The following is a 19,342-nucleotide window of genomic DNA, read 5'->3' on the forward strand; positions in this document are numbered from 1 at the left end:
GCTCGAACGATCGCCTTGCCATTTGCATATCATGTTCAATCATTAAGGTAGCAAATTAGGGAGCCAAGAAAATTATTAGCGATTTCTGGCTGATTCACGAGCGTATCCTTCCTATTACTCAGCACGTATTCGACTCGTTTTCGATCGCCTAAACGATCATTTTGATGTTCCGCTATCGAAATATAAGTCGAGCTAATAAGTTACATCCGGTTACGAGCCGTTTTAATCCTCCGTAAAATTACGAAGAAAAATCTTAATAGCACGCTTTTTAACGCTGCGTCGATTTAATTTTTTAGTTCATTTTTGCATCCGAAGCGGCTTTATTTCGCTGTCCTAAAGCTCGTAAATACTAGGAGGTATTTTTGAAAAGAAACGAAAAGAATACGTTCGAAAGTACGAGCTCCGACCATCTCCGTCGCTGGTTATTATCTACGTGGTGATCCTCCTGGAAGAATCTCAAAAAAAGGAGTACACTCGCAAGTCGTTATCCGTTTACGGCTCTTCTCACGTTCTATATTATTAACCCTTAAAAAGTATGGCGCTGTCGTGGCTCCCCCTAATTCATGAAAATTGAATAAAACTTGCTCTATTTTTTGCGTTAACCGGCCGTCTTTTCACCCGGCGATCCCAACGAATAAATAATCGGTTCTCCTGATGAATTTGAACGAGCAACCACCACTTAAAGATGCAGCCCGCTTTTGTTTTTTCGCCTTACCGAAAAATACTTTCGGTACATCAGACATCCATTTCGGTACATCGCGATTAAAATAACGTTTCCAGCCGGCTTGATGCACCCTCTCGAGAATGACCATCCGTAAATTTATTGCGTCCATTTGCCCGATAAAAATTATTTCGAATAACCTCTAATTTCTTCCATATCTTCATAAGCGCATCGTTTATGCGAGCAACGAACTCGGATAAAAAGAATATGTTCGATTCGTCGCGACGAAACGCGAGGAAGGACCTCAATCTCTTCGGTGAAAAATTGACTCGTCCGCTAACTCGGTTTTGACAACGAATACAAACGGACAGTTCAGTTTTTCGACCGCAGACATTAATTGCGTCGATTGTACGCGCGTACGTGCGAAGGAACCTGAATTACGGGGTCTCTGATCGCGAAAGCGCGTGCGTCGGAGGTGAGCAAAGGAACGGAGAAGAGAAGAAGGAGAGAAGAGAAAGAAAAGAAGCGCAAAGAGATGCAAAGAGGCGCTTGGTTATTTATAGGTTGCGCCCGGTTTCGAAGCCTTCCAAGCAAGGGTTCTCTCTCGTTCGTGCTCGCTATCGACGCCACGGCACAGCTAAAAACGAGAAAAAAGGATATTTCATGGGCGATCTTTATTATTCCTTGTCATTATTCGGTCGATACTCCACGGGATAAGTAAGTAACAGGTGCATCCTGATCACTTTCTCGCCTGGCGCTTCCGTCGCTTCTTTCGTTCGCCGACTTGTTCGATTTTTCCTCTCGTCCTCGAACGCTAACCAGGAATTATCTCGAGACGTTTCAATTTCGTTCCATCCGAACAAATATTATCCGACAAATTCCCACGACTCTGTACACGTTTCAATATTATTTAGAAACACTCCCCATAAATTTCCACGCGAAGCAAGGTTCGATCGAACAGAGCGAATACCGAATGGAGCGAACGAACGTAGAACGAAGACGACAAAAGAAAAATAAAGGCGAACAAGTGGCATAATAAATAGGAGTCAGCGAGGAAAAGTCTGGAGGGAGGATGCGTAGGTTGGCGTAAGAATAGTAAGCTGGCTCTAAACAGAAATTGCAACCCCGTCGCGCCTCATCGGCGAGTTCCTCCGCTTTTCTCCGGAAAAATTGGAAAGACAGGAGAATCGAGTTAGTCGTTCGTAGCGGAATAATTCATGGATCGGGTCTGCGGTACACGAAGAGGCTTGGACCATGGCAGCGCACTTCCGCGCTTTATTCCGATGCTCGTTAATTCACGTACTTTTCCGTGGAATGAATCGCCTCCTCCTTCGTTGGAATCCAACGTAAAACGACAGCTATAATCGCTTGGACAGTCGCGGTGATTTTTCCTTAGGGACGTTTATGGTTAGCCGAGCCACTGAGATACGGTCCATTGTTACTCTCTTTCTCTTTCGATCCTGTATTTTCTATATGCACGGCTGATGCACGCCGTACCTACTGTCTGCCCATTCCTAACCTATTCTACTACCTGCTACTCTGCCCGTGTTTCTTCATCGACGTTTACAGACATTCTGTTATTAGCTCGTTTCTTCAACTCGTTGCTACAATTAGCTACTGACTCATCCGTACCGCTACGCATTTGCATTCGAATGGCAATAGCGTCTCCAATATCGTTTGACAAACGTTCGTTTGATCGTATTTCGACGATCGTTTAACGCTGTTGATATCGCACGATACGCGTATGTCGAATAATTGCAGATATTTATTATGGACTGCCGGTTTCTGTCACGCGAAGCTCGAAATTTTAGCCGGCCTATAATTAACGGAGGATTCGCGATCGCGTACGTCCATCAAAATTTCTTTGCGTCTCTTTTCATAAATATTCGATTAAATTAAATTAACGGTGTCGATCACCGATAACTTCCATCCGTTACTCGAGTAGGTATTACGTCGGATATACTCGCTCGGTTAAGTCGACTCTCGAAGAAGATGAACGCGTACACCGTAATTAATCGATTTTCATACGCATCGAAAAAAACTGCCGTAAAATGCAACGAACAAGAGTACAACGTACGATAAATTCGGTTTCAATTAACGTTGATATCGAGTAACGAGTCCGGTTCGTCACGATTCCAAAACCGAAATTCTGACTTGTCACGGCTTCTTTGTCCCCAGCGATGACTCGTTAATAAATTTTAATGATTTTCTTGTTCGAGTTTAATTTCGGAAGACACAAGGTGTTAAAACGAAACCGTTCGGTGTTATCTTTACACGAATCTCCACGACGCGTACATATATTCGAACGGTAAGCTCGTATAACGAAACTAAAAGCCGATTAAAGTTACGCGATCCTTAGACGTATTCCCATAATCGCAGATTTCCATGCGACGTTTATAGTAACGTTGTTGCCTCGAAATGATATTGTCGGTGATCGCAGGAATCGTGAACGCTAAGGGTTAAGTTTACCCGAAGTCTGTTGCATTCGTTACGTTATACTGTTACCGGTGACTGGAAACACGCACGTTTATAACCGGCATTCGTTATTCGAGGCTCCTCTAGCAAGCAAAGTTCAACGCTTCTATCGTTCCTCCGGCAAGGCGACGAGGCGTTGTCCATGGGCAGCCTTGGTCGACAGGAAGAAAAAGAAGGGACGGACACGTACGCTTAAATTCCCACGGGCGGCATCGTTATTCCGGAATTCGCGTGGAACGGCCACGCGAGAACAATCGCTGATAATTACTGATAATCCACGGCCCTTGACCCTGCCGAAACCTGCATATCCTCTTCTATCAAAATTACGATCGACGCTTTTCTTATTTTCTTCTTGTCTAGCAGTTCCATTTGCGCCTTCAAGTTCGACGAACCTTGGCCCGGACGAACGTTCACCTTTCTCGAGGCTTTTAATTTCGACGAAACAATCGGACGAGTAATGGTCCACGAGGTTACACCGAATATCTTACGAGCGCGTAGATCGTTAGCGAATAAATAACTACTAGACGCGAACATCTATAGACCATTTTTGTGACAAGCACCGGCTATTACTCGCTTACGATTTTTAAGCGACGCAATTTGTTAAAAGGCGAAAAGATTCATCAAAATGCGGAATGAGAGAACCCAGTAGGAAAACGCAGAAAAACGTGGGAAGAGTAAGAATGTGTAAATTTAAAAAAAAATTTCGAAGAAAACCTGTTCCATAAATTGTACAAAGCAAAAGCAAATAACTGTTTGTCTCGTGGCGTATAAATCAAAAGTACGAGTCGTTATCAGACACTAAATCTAACTCTCGCGAAGGGAGCGATCATCTGTGGGATCGTTTGGAGCGTTATCATTAATTTCAGCAGGTGGTTCTAGGAACCCAACGACGATCCGAGGGCCAACGTTCGACAGGATCGATCTTCTTTTTCGGATCGTGTGTCGATTGAGATATTAATAGTGGAACCTGTTGCCGGGCACTCGCGTGGAAAAGTAACGCGTACGAGTTACAAAATAGGAAGAACACGAAATATTGCATCCAACGCGTACACAATAAGGACGAGTCAAAAGAATTTATGGACGATTCGTGACGATCGAACAGTTTCCGTTTATCGAAACTTCGAATTTTTGAAATTACGAAAATTTTGTTCACCGAAAAATAAACCAGTAAATTTGACGAGAACGGAAGCAAAATAGTACGTACACTTTATAAGCAAAATATCGAATAGATTATTTCGAATTATAATCAACGTCGTAAGCTAGAATCGAGAACTGGTTTCAGCATCAGGCACGATCTCGTTAATTAGACTCCTATGTTTCAATTAGCTTGCCGCAGCAGCTACCACCTAGAGAAAAAGTAAATATTTTTCTTTCGAATCACCGGTATATTTTATCACGATTTACGAGTACCAAGAGTAATTTTCGTGGAAATAGTCGTGAATAAATGAGCAGAACCTGAACGTCCTGATTGCGAGTATCCTCGAGAAATCTCGATTCATGACAGTAAACACAGTAGCGTGCAATCAAACCTGTTCCATTCGATGTCTACATACATGGATCATTGTATATGCGTACAATTCGGGGATAAAACAGCGGTACGAAATATTCGGCCAAACCGCGTTATTACGATTCGTGACAAAATCGACGGTGTCTCGCTTGATCGATCGTCGTACACGAATATCGAGTTCACGAAGGTAAATCGAAACGCGGTTATCGCCCCAGAATTTAAATTGAACCCGAATCGAAACGTATTAATCGACTCTTCCGATCGAACCGATAAGTATCGAAATGTCGTACAACGTTACTCGGAGGCATCGAAGGCAAAATGTAAATGACTCGTTCGAGACGAAACGTCGAGGTTCGTTGAACGTCGAACCGCAAAAGTTTTCGGTTTGTTTCGAAAGCAAAGCGAAAAGGGAATCGACAGAAGAACGAATCGATTTGGTAAAGAGGCACCGGCTCGGCATTGACTGTGTGTAATGTGTAACAGCAGCATCGAGCGTATAACGATCGGAACACGGTTTGTGCCCCCTTCTACCTGGACGAAGCCACGATTCCTTCTTGTGTACACGCAGACACGCATACCTACGCACGTGCAGGGGGTACCGACTTACGTAGACGTTGAACACACACGTGGAAGCCAATTGGAGAGCCAAGTCTTGGCCAAGTCTTTATAAGTAGGAGCCATCCGCGTCCTCAGGACTTACTCCCTCTCGAGAACGTGCCACGATCGGCAACCGATTTACAGAATAGTACCTGAAAACGTCTCGCGACGAGTCTCACTTTCGACCATCTTCTCCTTCACGAAGCTTCGGTACAGATCCCCCGAGGTGCTTATCAATTGGAACTAATCGCGAGATGACGATCTGTTCGATTTAAAGAGGACTTTTCAGTTCGTCGTTGATCCTGCGTACAGGTGAGTGCTCTTCTTCGGTCCTTTTACGCGATTTTTACAGTGAATATCGAGTGTCTGTGACTTTCTTGACAAAACCGAAAGCATCGATGGATAAAAATGCCGCGTTGCGAATTCGTTATTCGCGGCAGAATCGATTGAAACGTTTCCGGGAACTGGTGTATGGATATTAAACGTTTATGAATAGACAACCGAAACAATTTTTTGCGTACGTTTGTCGAGCAATCGGTGATTCACTAATGGTAAACTCGTGAATTAGAGTCCCGTTGGAAAACAAATTGGTCGAGAACATTGATTGTCTAATTACACGACACGTTAGATAACCGAATTTAATTCGACGCCTTTTTTAGTCGGTAGCCTGTTTCGTATTTTGTTCGCGCATCGTAATAATCGTGTAACGGTGACGTCAAAATTTCGGTGGTATTAATGCAATACACCTCCCGATTCGGCACTCGAGACCTTGCATACATCGTCCATTAAACTTGCTGGACGTCGTTGCGTGTTCGATTAATACGACTTTTTAATTCGAGTAAAGGACGCGATGATAGGCAGGTCGAATTTTACTCTTCCCGACGAGCGATTAATACGTTGCTCGGCTACGGCAGCTGGTTATTACGTTCGATAAAGCTTCTCGGTTGCTACACGCTTGCATCGCCGTGTCGTAATTGGTCTGTTACTTTTATCGAACAACTAATTATTCGAAACGCGGGTTTTTTTCGCTAACGAATCGATCGAGGAAACAAGGATCGCTCGTTTCGAGTTCACCCAAATCCAACACGATTCGAGGTTTACTACTCGAAATCTAGCACGATATTCGTTGGTTCTGTGTCTTCTTTCTGGGTTACTATCGGCAAAGTCACGTAACAGCTTTACCGGGTTACAGACACGATTTACAGAGGTTACAAGGTGTCGGTCTACGAACGTGTGTCCGGCCGAAAATCTCCGGCTCGATTGTCGATTCTCGTCGCGTCGCGAGGCCGAAAATCGCGAGCTGTATTCGGATCGATCGAGCATTCCGTTCGAATAATCGGACCGACGAATTCGTCGATCTTGGCATTGAGTCGATGCAACCGCTCGTCCTCGACATTGCCTCGTCACGATCTTCGTGCTCCGTAAATGTATCCTTTTCGCGTTTCGAAGGTCGTCGGCAAATATTTTTGGAGGCACAGTAATTGTTGGTAGATGTACTAGACTGTAAATAAGGTGGAAGTAGTCGGTAAAACACGCCGTTCGCAATAATAATAAGATCCATTGCATACAATGTTTCCGGTGTATCATGCCGATTCAGCGCAATAAGTAAAATTCATTGTGAGCAGAAAGCACGGATGCACACGGTGCTTTTTCGCGTCCCCTTAACGAGCTCTCTTCCCGGATTCGCGATAAAAACTGGGGATCTTCGAAGGACATTCCACTGGTTCGTGCACTTCGTGAGCAGCCAGTTGAACAGTACAGTTTTTCTCTTACGGCAGAGTTTATTTCATTGTCAGAGGCAAGGAGTCGATTAAAAGCGGATTATAGCATCGAAACTGCATAGCGATCCTCGACGATGCGACGCGATACCGCCTGTGCTCGTGCAACGCGCTATATTTCTTCGAAACTCGAGAATTAAAAGTATCTGGTAAATAAGAAAAAGTATCGGTAGATAAATGCTTTTGAACGTTGGCGCAACGCGTTGCGATTCTTTCCGTTTTTGCATCGAGGTTTCGATCTAATTATTCTCGAAAGAAACAAAGAGAATGTGGGAAAAAATTTGATTTCTTTAACAGGCTCGATCGAAGCGCAACCTTGGAAGATTGCAGAATTCGCGATAGAGACCGATTTTCCATAATAAAAATAGAAGAGATTTCTTCTTCGACCGACAAAATGAGTCATTCCAACGTCTAATGATATTCTCCTTGTAGGATGAATTTATACCGCGATACACGATAGTCGACGTTACCGTGGCATCGATGAGATAGCCATCTCGGTAATTCTTCCGAACGTTATTCCCGAGAACTTTGCTATTTTCCACGTTGTTTAATTAACCTGAATGGTAATTGACAACCTGACACGTTATATAATTTCTGCTCGAAAACGTGCGCGCGATCGTTAATCGTGGACACGCGTTTCACCGGATATTAAGACTCGATTATTTCGTTTTAGAATTTTGCGTCGGTAAGTATCGAGAAAGATGCACGCCGGTGTTTAACCGCTCCGAGGAAGGAAATTCAATTTCCTGCGGCGACGAAAGCTCGCGATATATTCTTCCCGCGTAAATGATCTTAGTCAAGATGAAATATCTAGCAGAAAGGCCTTACTAATAGACTCAAAGAAGGTCCCAGGCCTGTCCAGTCCCCGTCGTTTCCTTTCGTTTTATTTCGTTAGGCCGCGTACGCAATTACGCTCTATTTACGTGGACGTTAATATAGCCGGGACACGGGGTTTCTCATTTTCTAGTAAACGTGATACACGAGCATCATCCGGAGCCTTGAACCTCGTTGAAGCGGAGCCCGCATGCGATGCATGATAAATCTACGGGTTAGCTCGGATGCAGGATCGCGGTCTCGAATAAGGGATATAATGAAAAAATGAAGAGGACGAAGTAAACGGACCGAGTGGGAAGACTCGAGCGCGCAATTTACAAGTATTCCTTTAATTGCGGCTCGCCAAGGATACGATTACCTTCGGTTAGGGGACTCGTCGTCGTTTTGCTAATTGTTTTGTTTCGAATCGCTCAGTCGTTGCCGTTAAAAGTTCTTCTACCGGTAATTTAAGCAAGATCCGAAAGGATATCGAAGAGAACGCGTCTACGTACAATGAACGAGTACTTCCGTGCCGAAGAAATAGTAATATGAAAAGATCGCTTATAATTATACCGCGAAGGTTGGAAGAACTCGATTCAAATAGAATTCGAGACTCGCACGTCGGACAATTCCCGGACGCAAGGATTTCGCGAACGAATGCTACGATTTCCTTAACGACGCATCCTGCCGCAATTTAATTAACGTATCGCGATTCCCTTGCCACCGCGTATCAGCTCGAACGCGAACGAGGGGGAAAGGTGTATAATCGGTGGGAGAAGAAGCGGCCTTGCGACTTTCAACGTCTTATCGGAACGAACGTGCCATCATAACAGTTTAGGTTCATTGCACCGGATTGCGTTCACGCTGTTTCTTTGTTCGGCTACGTCTTACTCTCGATTAACTCTTCCCCTTCTCGCTACTTACTCCGCATCCTTTCCGCTACGCAACGAATTCGATCCATTAAATAGACCACTCTTGTTTCGCTCTCCAGACATTTCCACACGCACGCGTCTTTGCATCTAGTTCATTCTTTCTCGACAATGTATCCAATTTTCCTCCATAACGAATATGGTAACGCCTGATCGTCCATGAACGAAGCGATTCACGATGGCAGAGATGTTTCTCTGTCGAACCGCAACGTTTATCGTTTCGAAGAAGGTTCGATCGTCATTTTGTGTTCGAATCAAGAACTGGTTCGATTAAAGCGACCATTCCGATCTGTTCAAGGACGTGCTGCGTTCTTGTATCTCACTGAAGCAATTTCGAAGAACACGTCAGGGATTATAACTTACAACGATGATGGACATACGAAGCGCTTGCCAAAAAGCTGACGGACACCGGCGTGCGTGGCGAACGGGATTTACTCCAGCGGCCGCTGATTTACGATAATGCGCGCTCAAATTTCTGTATCCGCGATTCAGAAATAACGACGAGGAGAAGGACTTTCTCCTCGATTTTTCCGTTATCGATCGACCGGTGCATTATCCACGAGGATAACTGTACACTCTGCTTTCCTGAATCGTGATTCGCGACTCATCAGCCAATTGATTTTAATTCGAGGCCACGCGTTTCGAGCGTACAGTTACACGATTGTCTTCGCTGTTAATCCTGCTCGGCGGTCATCGGGAAAATTATCGCGTTTCGACGGAGAATCGTATTTTTCGATCATCGTAAAAAGTTTATCGCTTCGAGTGAAAAATTCGTGACGAGCCGGTCTCTTAGGTTTAACGAGCTCTCTTAGGCATCTCGGGATCATTGAACCGACTTTGCGTTTTACAGCACCGATAGGGAAAGCATTAATTAAATCGTTACTCGGGTCGTTTGCCCGTCATCCCAAATCTCTCGTCTTCCGGGTGCTTTTAGCCCGTGAAATCGTTGAACCGCAGACTTCGCCTAATGATACCTTAGATGTCGTTTCCTTTCGGTGTATCCTGAAAAACGCTTTAAACAATGCGCGCCGAATTGTTTTTAATTGGAGGAATCAGTTTTTACAGCGGAGGTAATCGTCGACGAGAGACTTTAGCCGAAGGTAATGCACGACAGAGATCGTCCTTGAGTTCTTCTCTTCGAGTTCCCTCGTTCCTCGGATACCTAACAGCAGGTGGCAGAACGACTTGAATCGGTTTATAAATAAGTCGTGTAACTCCTTAACAACCTGTCGTTACCTCCGCGTACCTTCGTGGCGTATTTCGGACGTCCCTTTACGTTCTTAATCGTTGATGATCTCGGGTAAAATATTGCCGATGCGCAATTACCGATAAACGATTCATTAAGAGACCGATATATCATGCATCTTGTTAAAGTAACAATTAGAGACTCGCAGACCGTATTTAACGTAGAGCGGTCGAAACTATGAGTAACGACGCTATTACGCGTAGCGATAATTTAAATAAGACAACCATTCCAGTTTAACGTGTTCGCCGCGATGGAGGCAGAGACACGTTTATCGTATTTAATGGTATTAATTCTTGGACGTTAATGGGAGGCGGAGACACTCGTAGAATTCCAAGCGAAGAAAATTCCAAGAGATTTTTATTAAAGATTAGTATCGGACAATCTTCCGCTCAAAGTCGACTTTATAAATTTGCCGACCAGAAATCACCACGTGCTGACACCTTTTTCTCCTGTATTGCCGTTTGCTCTAGAGAAGCCTACGATACTTGCTAGTGGAACTTGTTTAGAATGCGATGCACGAAAAGTATCCTTCTGTTTTTCGCGCGATTCTTGACGAAACGGGAACGTAGTCCACATGGGATACGATCGATTTGTATTCAGGCAACGATTCTCGTGTGAACGGGGTCTGAACCCTCGGCACAGAGAATGTTTCATTCAACGACGAGAGGCGCTTCGCCCAAATCTTACGGGCCAATCGATATCGTTAAATATCCACGACCTACGTATAGTAACGTCGCTATCTACGCTCGTCTAAAATTCAACGAAATTAATGATACATACTGGTAGCAAGCTTTACGAAAATGCGTCACCCGCAAAGTAATATTTCAAGGTACAAACATAAAGTTCGCTGTTTCGGATTTAGCCAAACCTCGCTGCTCCTGCGTTCGAACACGCAACGTTCACCGTTCGGCTTCGTAAATCGGAGCCCGCGCGAATCTGTCAAACGAGCTTCGTCGTAAAGCGTCGAGTAAACTGGTTTCCAATAACGAAGCGACAAATTTCGTTTAATTAACGAACGATACGAAGAATTCGATACGAGCAGGCCAGTTTCCGTTTCAACTAGCATGGTCTACCTCAATGTCAGGATCGCCGACACTGACATTGACTCTGCCTTACGACTTATGTCACCGCGATCTCTTCTCTTCCTCGATGTTGCAGTCGCAGCCAGCTCGGAGAAACGGCATTCCTCTGTTATGTCACCGTTCATGCAATCCTCTTTTTCATTCGAACAACCGAGAGAAAGGACTACGAGAGTCGAACAACGTGGTCCGCTTCGATTCAGCCTTTCAACGAGCAGCTTTCTCTCCTCTTCTTCGACTCACGCTCGAACACCTTCGATCGGTCGTCTCTTTCGGTCCGTTCAGAATTATCGTGACTCCTTTCATCGACCAGTCGTAGGTCGTGCACGCTGTAATTCGTTACGAGATTGCACGGCACCAGCGACGATATTTACGGCACTGAACCCGATTCATAGGCAGCTCTCCTCCCAGACAGGGATCATGCAAATTAAGGCGATGATTAACGATTTCGCGCGGCGCCACACAGCGCGGAGCATTATAACGCGCGGTGATAAAACGCGTGGCGTCGTAACGGTCTACGGTGTTGAACGAGAAACTCGCGATCGCGTTCGACGATATTCGTAAAGCCTGCGATAATTGCAGAGCGCCACTATTATCCGTCGAGTTTCATCTAAAGGTAGCGATACCCTGGAGTGCGCTGTATATTACTTACGATGCTGAATAACGATAAGACTACGCCCGTGAGACATCGAATGTCCGCGCATGGAAGCAACGAACGAACCAAGGTGTAGAAGGTAGGGAATTCTCCCTGCTGTGTGTACCTTCCATCTCGATAAACCATAGGGATCGTGAAGTCGCAGCAAGGTTCGCGCGATACCGTCTTCGAAGTATATTAAGATAATTTCTAACATAGGGGTGACGACGCGTTTGTCCGTTTGAAATTCCATCGAATCGCCTTGTAAAACGAATTAGCGGAATAAAACGCGAGAGAGCTAACTCGTTTGGATCTCGGCTTCTTTATTCCGTTCACGATGACGACGCCGATTTACGATCTGGCGAAAACAACATACGGTGTCAAATGATTAAAGGTGTGTCGGAACTCGATGCTAACGTAACTGTACAAGGGACAAAGTCATGGTCATGGCCAAGTATTCAAATTGTTGTAGCACGCGCGTATCTATCGAATGTACGACGATCGAATGAGAAAAAAATCGAGGTCACCGATCGGCCGGCAAAGACGCGGCAGAAATGTGAATCGTTTGATCCTGAAACGTTGATGATGCGTGAATTATTCCATGCAAGGTCAGCAGGTCCGACAGTTAGAATCCTTTGGCCGTCGATCAAGGGGAAGATTGGACGTGGGCCAACCATCGCGCCGAAGTAACTGTTCGATCGCTTATCTTTCGCTGTTTGCGCGGGATTCACGATCGAGGAAATCCACGCCTCTTGTCCTACAAAACGGCACGGATTACGTCACGTTGTTTTATCCCGTTAAAATTAATCAGATAGGGTTCCTAACAGGCGTTGAATTATGACAGCCACCTACTCGTTTGCCGATAACTGTTTCTTCTTTCAGATCAGCTGAATCGTAACCATGTGGATGGCTGTACAAATCTTGGCCATTCTGATAATATCGATTTTCCCAGGGTCCGAAGAAACTGGTAAGATTTTCCGCGTCAAAATAAATGCTACATTCGTCTTCACCGAAACGTTAACATTTGGGTAACGCTTAAATTTGCAGGTATTTATACAAGTTCGGATCCGTATTATTACTTCCGCGCGCAAACCGGACAAGGGAGCAATGCTTTTGCGTGTACGGAAGAGGGATATCATCCTGATCCTCGCGACTGTAGGGTATACTACAGATGCGTCGATTGGGGAAACGGTAGTCCTCTAACGAAATTTCAATTCGAGTGCGGCGCTGGAACGGTGTTCTCGAAAGACAAAGGTAACATCTGTACTCATCCGAACGACAGCGGTCGACCAGAGTGCGGTGGTAACGAAAACGAAATCGATTCGAATGATTCTGTCGCGTCGCAATCACCCTCCACGCAATGGACGACAACACCGGTTGGCGAAATCACTCGTACGACCGCAACACCTACGACTACCACTCGGATTACGACCACAACTGGATCACCGCAAACGTCTTACCAAACGACTACTACAAATCCATCGACGAGTCAGCCTTCTACAACCGGTGATCAAACGGAGAACGATGTTGACCAAGGTCAGGTTCAGTGCACACGAGAAGGATTTCTATCCGACTCGAAGGACTGCAGAAAATTCTACAGATGCGTCGACGAAGGAAACGGCAGGTTCATTAAGTACGAGTTTACTTGCGGGGTTGGCACTGTTTGGGATCCAGAAATTCAAGGGTGCAATCATGCCTGGGCGGTAACGCGCCAGGATTGTAAGCAAGGTTTAGAGACTGCTGACAGTGGTACCGATAATGCTGGACAATGGAACGAAGATAACAGCGGACAATGGAATGGAGATACGGGTGATAACGGAGGACAATGGAATGGTGATACCGGAGATAATGGCGGACAATGGAACGGTGATACGGGCAGCCCCGGACAGCCCGGAGATCCTAATGGCCAACCAGGACAACCGGGTCAGCCTGGCGATCCTAGTGGACAACCTGGCACTTCTGGATCTCCAGGTACACCTGGCACTGCTGGCACCCCCGGCACCTCAGGTACTCCAGGAACGCCTGGAACATCTGGCACTCCTGGAACCCCTGGTACACCAGGAACACCAGGCACTTCTGGCACCCCTGGCACACCAGGAACACCAGGTACACCTGGAACTCCTGGATCCCCTGGCACTCCTGGAACCCCTGGAACCCCTGGAACCCCTGGCACACCAGGAACGCCAGGTACACCTGGAACTCCTGGATCCCCTGGCACTCCTGGAACCCCTGGAACCCCTGGCACACCAGGAACACCAGGCACTCCAGGTACTCCTGGTACTCCTGGTACACCTGGATCTTCTGGTACGCCTGGAACTCCTGGAACTCCTGGAACTCCTGGTACACCTGGTAGCCCTGCAACTCCTGATACTCCTGGAACTCCTGGTAAGCCTGGCACGCCTGGAACACCTGGAACTCCTGGTACACCTGGAACTTCTGGTACTCCTGGAACTCCTGGTACACCTGGATCTTCTGGTACGCCTGGAACTCCTGGTTCTCCTGGTACTCCTGGCACTCCTGGAACCCCTGGCACACCAGGAACACCAGGCACACCAAGCATTCCTGGAACTTCTGGTACACCTGGAAGTCCTGGTACCTCTGGCACCACTGGTACCGCTGGTACACCTGGTACGCCGGGAACCCCTGGAACACCAGGAACACCTGGAACACCTGGAACTCCTGGTACCCCCGGTACCCCTGGAACTCCTGGTACACCTGGAACTTCTGGTACACCTGGAACTCCCGGTACTCCTGGCACTCCTGGAACCCCTGGTACTCCTGGAACCCCTGGCACACCAGGAACACCAAGCACTCCTGGTACTCCTGGAACTCCTGGTACACCTGGAACTCCTGGAACTCCTGGTACACCTGGTACCCCTGCAACTCCTGATACTCCTGGTACCCCTGGTACTCCTGGAACTCCTGGAACTCCTGGTACGCCTGGTACGCCTGGCACTCCTGGAACTCCTGGTACTCCTGGAACTCCTGGAACTCCTGGTACTCCTGGATCTCCCGGTATGCCTGGCACTCCTGGAACTCCAGGTACTCCCGGCACCCCTGGCACTCCTGGAACTCCTGGTACTCCCGGCACCCCTGGCACACCTGGATCTTCTGGCACGCCTGGCACTCCTGGCACACCTGACACATCTTCAGGTATTTTTGCTGTCGTTGATCGATGGAAGAGTACAAATGATTGTAGCAGTATGACCAACTGTATCTCTTTTCAGAAACTCCAGGGGCATCGAAACCATCGGGGACGTGTACGGAAGAAGGATTCTTCCCTGACCCCCGAGACTGCCGGAAATTTTATCGTTGCGTCGGAGGTGGTTCGACATTTACGAAATACGAATTTCAATGTGGTGCTGGTACTGCATGGGATTCGGTACTTCAGAGTTGTAATCACGAGTATCTCGTTCCTAATTGTCAAAGTGAATCCAATCCTCCTGAATCTTCGAGCGACAAGGTTCCAGACGAATCGAATAACGAAATCGATGATCACACTGATAAGCCAGGTACATCTGAAATTGTAACAAACAGTCCACCATCGATGTCATCTTCGAGTGTTCCACCACATTCGACCAGTTCATCCACTATCGCGTCATCGAGCGCTTCGACAACAACTATGTCAACTACTGCGTCATCTAATCCTCCATCGATAAGCGATTCAACATCGCAATCCACATCTCCTACCTCTCCAATTCAGTCGAGCACAACCACTCCTCAATCGATAACCCCAGATTCTACAGAATCTACTTCTACTTTGCCTCCTTCGAGTACTATTATCGAAGTTGAGACCACGACGTCTGCCTCGTCTACTGGATCATCGGAATGTACCGAAGAAGGATTCTTCCCTAATCCTAAAGATTGTCGAAAGTTTTATCGTTGCGTCGGTGGTGGTTCCACCTTCACTAAGTACGAATTCCAGTGTGGTACCGGAACCGTATGGGATCAGAGCATTCAAAGTTGCAATCACGAGCACGCAGTTCCTAATTGCAAGGGTGGGTCTGGTTCTTCCGATTCTTCGAGCAGTACGAAACCCGATTCATCCATTAACGAGCCGGGTAGCACTACTAACCCACCGGATGCATCTCAATCACAAACGAGTAGCACAGCATCTTCGTCGTCCACTAACCCTACATCGATCGTTACTACGTCGAGCGCACCATCGACGTCCGAGTCGACTACCTCGTCGACTAGTACGTCAACGTCACAATTCCCTACTACGTCTGCACCTGAAACTAGTACAGCCGGTTCTGAATCTACGCCTGCAGGTATTACAGAATCTACACCAGGAAGTAGTACCTCGTCCGACGAGCAACAATCTACCACGTCCGATGTGTCTACTGGAGTATCAGGATGCACACAACAGGGTTTCTTCCCAAATCCAGCGGATTGTAGAAAGTTTTACCGTTGCGTTGGTTCCGGAAGTCGCTTCCAAAGATACGACTTTGAATGCCCATCCGGCACCGCTTGGGATTCTTCTCTCGAAACTTGCAATTATATAAGTCAAGTAGCCTCCTGTTCGACCGAAAGTAACGAGATCGATCATAGTGGTCAAGAGTCTACAGATGGTACTTCGACAACTAGTTCCGCTTCAGGAGACAGTACCACGTCTGCAGGAGACAGTAGCACGTCCGCTGCTGGACAACCGGAATCGACAACATCTTTGTCAACTACTGTCACTGCAAGCACTTCAGAAAAATCAGAAGAAATTCAACAATCTTCAAGCACCGAAACTCCTACATCGTCGACTTCGCAGTCTTCCACCGAATCCAACGTGCCGGATTGTGCCACGAAGAAGCCTAATAATACTATAGTTTGTAATACCGAAGGTTTCTATCCGCATCCAACAGAGTGCGATAAATTTTACCGTTGCGTCGACAACGGAAATGGATTCAACGTGTACCATTTCAACTGCGGACCTGGAACCATATTCGATCCCAGCATCAATGTATGCAATCATCCAGAATCGGTCTATCCTGCAAGAGATTGTACGATGCCTGCATCTAGCGCGTCGGAAACTCCTGAAGCATCGACAACGGAACAAATGCCGTCTACTGCTGAAAGCGGTATAGAATCGACGACAGTGTCAAGGGACACTGAGGGTACTACTGAATCTACGCCAGCGTCATCGTCGACAGAAACGTCTACGGATGCCACGACAGCTACCGAATCGACCGAGTCTACTCAAACTACTGGTTTAACAACCGAGTCCACTACTTCGGAATCAACCTCCGAATCGACAACGGAGACTACGTCCGAAGCAACGACAGAATCCACTACTGAATCTACGTCCGAGGCAACTACGGAGTCTACGTCCGAAGCAACGACAGAATCCACTACTGAATCTACCTCCGAGGCAACTACGGAGTCTACGTCCGAAGCAACGACAGAATCCACTACTGAATCTACCTCCGAGGCAACTACGGAGTCTACGTCCGAAGCAACGACAGAGTCTACTACTGAATCTACCTCCGAGGCAACTACGGAGTCCACTACTCAATCTACTTCTGAGGCAACTATGGAGCCTACTACTCAATCAACTTCTGAGGCAACTACGGAGTCTACTACTCAATCTACTTCTGAGGCAACTACGGAGTCTACTACTCAATCAACTTCTGAGGCAGCTACAGAATCTACTACTCAATCTACTTCTGAACCAACTACGGAGTCCACTTCTCAGCCAACTTCGGAGGCAACTACCGAATCTATGACCGAAGCAACCACTCAGTCTACTTCTGAAGCAACTACAGATTCCACCACGACAACGGAAGGAACCACTGAAAGCGATGCAACTTCGAGCTCGGAACAAACTACGGAAATAGCAACCTCGTCGACCGCGTCTCAAGAATCCACTACGGAACCGGCTTCCAGTACAGATTCTTCTGTTTCCACGCCTTGTCCAATTGGAAATCTGACCGACGAACAAATCGTGTTAGCTTGTCCAACTGGTTTCCGAAGACATCCAAAGTACTGCAATTTGTTCTATCAATGCACCAACGAAGGCAGCATGGAGATCAAGGTACTCGTACTGAGCTGCCCAGAGAATACGATCTTCGACGAGCAAAAGATTCAGTGTTTGCCCGAGGATAAGAGTAGTCAGGCTTGCACGACTGGCATAGCCAGTGGAAGATTTTATAGAGAAATAGCTGATAGTCCTGTCTTTCCTGTAAGTATATTCAGCTAATCTTTTCAGGAACTTTACATCCTTACAGATATTCTTCATAGGGTCTATTCGATTTCAGATAAAAGTGTCGACCGATCAGCTCTGCCCAGGAGAAGGACATTATCCTTACAGACAAGGTTGCAGCACTGCATTCTATAAGTGCAAACGAGATTCCAGAAACAACATTCAAGGATATTTGTACAAGTGTCCGCAGAACTTCTTGTATTGGTCGGTGTCGCGAAGGTGCGAGCGTGCAACGCGATTACCAATGTGCACGCATTTAGCGTACAGAACGAAGAGCGAATATTGGGACAATCGATGGCAGATTCCTATAGAAGACTATAACCTTTCTGCCAGGAATCTGCGTTTCTTCTAAATCGTACACTTGTGAGGAATGAGAAATTAGGACCAATCGTTAAATATTAGAAAATAAGCGAATCTCTGTACAACATGGCTGCGGAAGATCCCGCAATAATACTGTCTAGATCTTCAGCAGTCATCTTGTTACGACATGTAATTAATAGGAAGGTAAAAAGCGGTTTTAAACCACTTAGTCTTTATCTAATTACAACAAAAAATTCGTTTGCTAATAATTACTGGTTTTCTTACGATTTTCCTGAAACGATGTAGCAAAATCGTTGGAAAACCATATATCGCAAATGTTGGGGATTTAGGTTGTGGGAAGCGTATGCAATATTAGACTGTATTCAGTAATTTATATCACGTATTTATTAAGTTGATCATTCTTTCGCCTATACGTGTTCATACTTTTAAAATATCTTCTTTAAAAATTTTTCTTTTATATTCTGAATTCAACTTGCGTGGATGAAATTCGACAAATGTCCAGAGGAGTGAAAAACTGTGGATCAGAGCGATTCAATTTAATAAGTAGAATACGCTTAAACATAGTAATGGTATTAGAAAGTTTATCAATTTTATTGCATTTATTTCATGGATTTAATAGTGCTTGGCACTATTTTCTGAATACAGTACAAATGTATAACCTTGAGAAGATAATCTTGTACATAATTACGTCTTAATGACTCTAATCGATACTTCCTTTATGTAAAACATTATTCATTCTCTTTGATTTCACGAATGTGAGCAAATGTTTCTTTAAAGGAAGCTGTAATTTTAAGATTTTTTTCCATACTACAGTATAGTTATGGAACGTTATTAGTTTAGTTATAGAACGTGTATAAGTACCGAGAGTATTTGTATTAGATCTCTGTGAAAATTTACATTAATAAACAACGAGATCGTCCATAAAAAGTTTAAAACTTTCCCTCGATTCCTAATTAATTTTCTAAACTTCCAAAGATTTATCCGCTTCGTATGATATAACCTCAAGTATATTAAAAATACTATTATTCCGAAATAGAAGGAGAAACATATTAAAAATAGTATTAACATTTTGTAATGCTCGATTGTAAACTTGAAGCATTTCAAATTTAAAA

The 19,342-nt window shown here is 45.6% G+C and overlaps 1 protein-coding gene across 2 annotated transcripts; it reads left to right on the top strand.

Moving 5' to 3' along the window:
* Positions 1-4,957: 4,957 nt before the first annotated feature.
* LOC100875809 (uncharacterized) lies at positions 4,958-19,157 on the top strand. 2 transcript variants are annotated; one of them, XM_076534445.1, is made up of 5 exons: positions 4,958-5,552; positions 12,602-12,686; positions 12,767-14,872; positions 14,947-17,888; positions 17,965-19,157. In XM_076534445.1, the coding sequence occupies exons 2-5, from the start codon at positions 12,620-12,622 to the stop codon at positions 18,259-18,261; spliced, it is 5,412 nt and encodes a 1,803-aa protein (XP_076390560.1). In that variant the 5' UTR covers positions 4,958-5,552; positions 12,602-12,619; the 3' UTR covers positions 18,262-19,157. The 2 variants fall into 2 exon arrangements, with proteins under 2 accessions (XP_076390560.1, XP_076390561.1); XM_076534446.1 differs by lacking the exon at positions 4,958-5,552 and adding an exon at positions 10,070-11,819.
* Positions 19,158-19,342: the final 185 nt, after the last annotated feature.

The sequence above is a fragment of the Megachile rotundata genome, chromosome 8 (assembly GCF_050947335.1).
Source record: "Megachile rotundata isolate GNS110a chromosome 8, iyMegRotu1, whole genome shotgun sequence".
Taxonomy (NCBI): domain Eukaryota; kingdom Metazoa; phylum Arthropoda; class Insecta; order Hymenoptera; family Megachilidae; genus Megachile; species Megachile rotundata.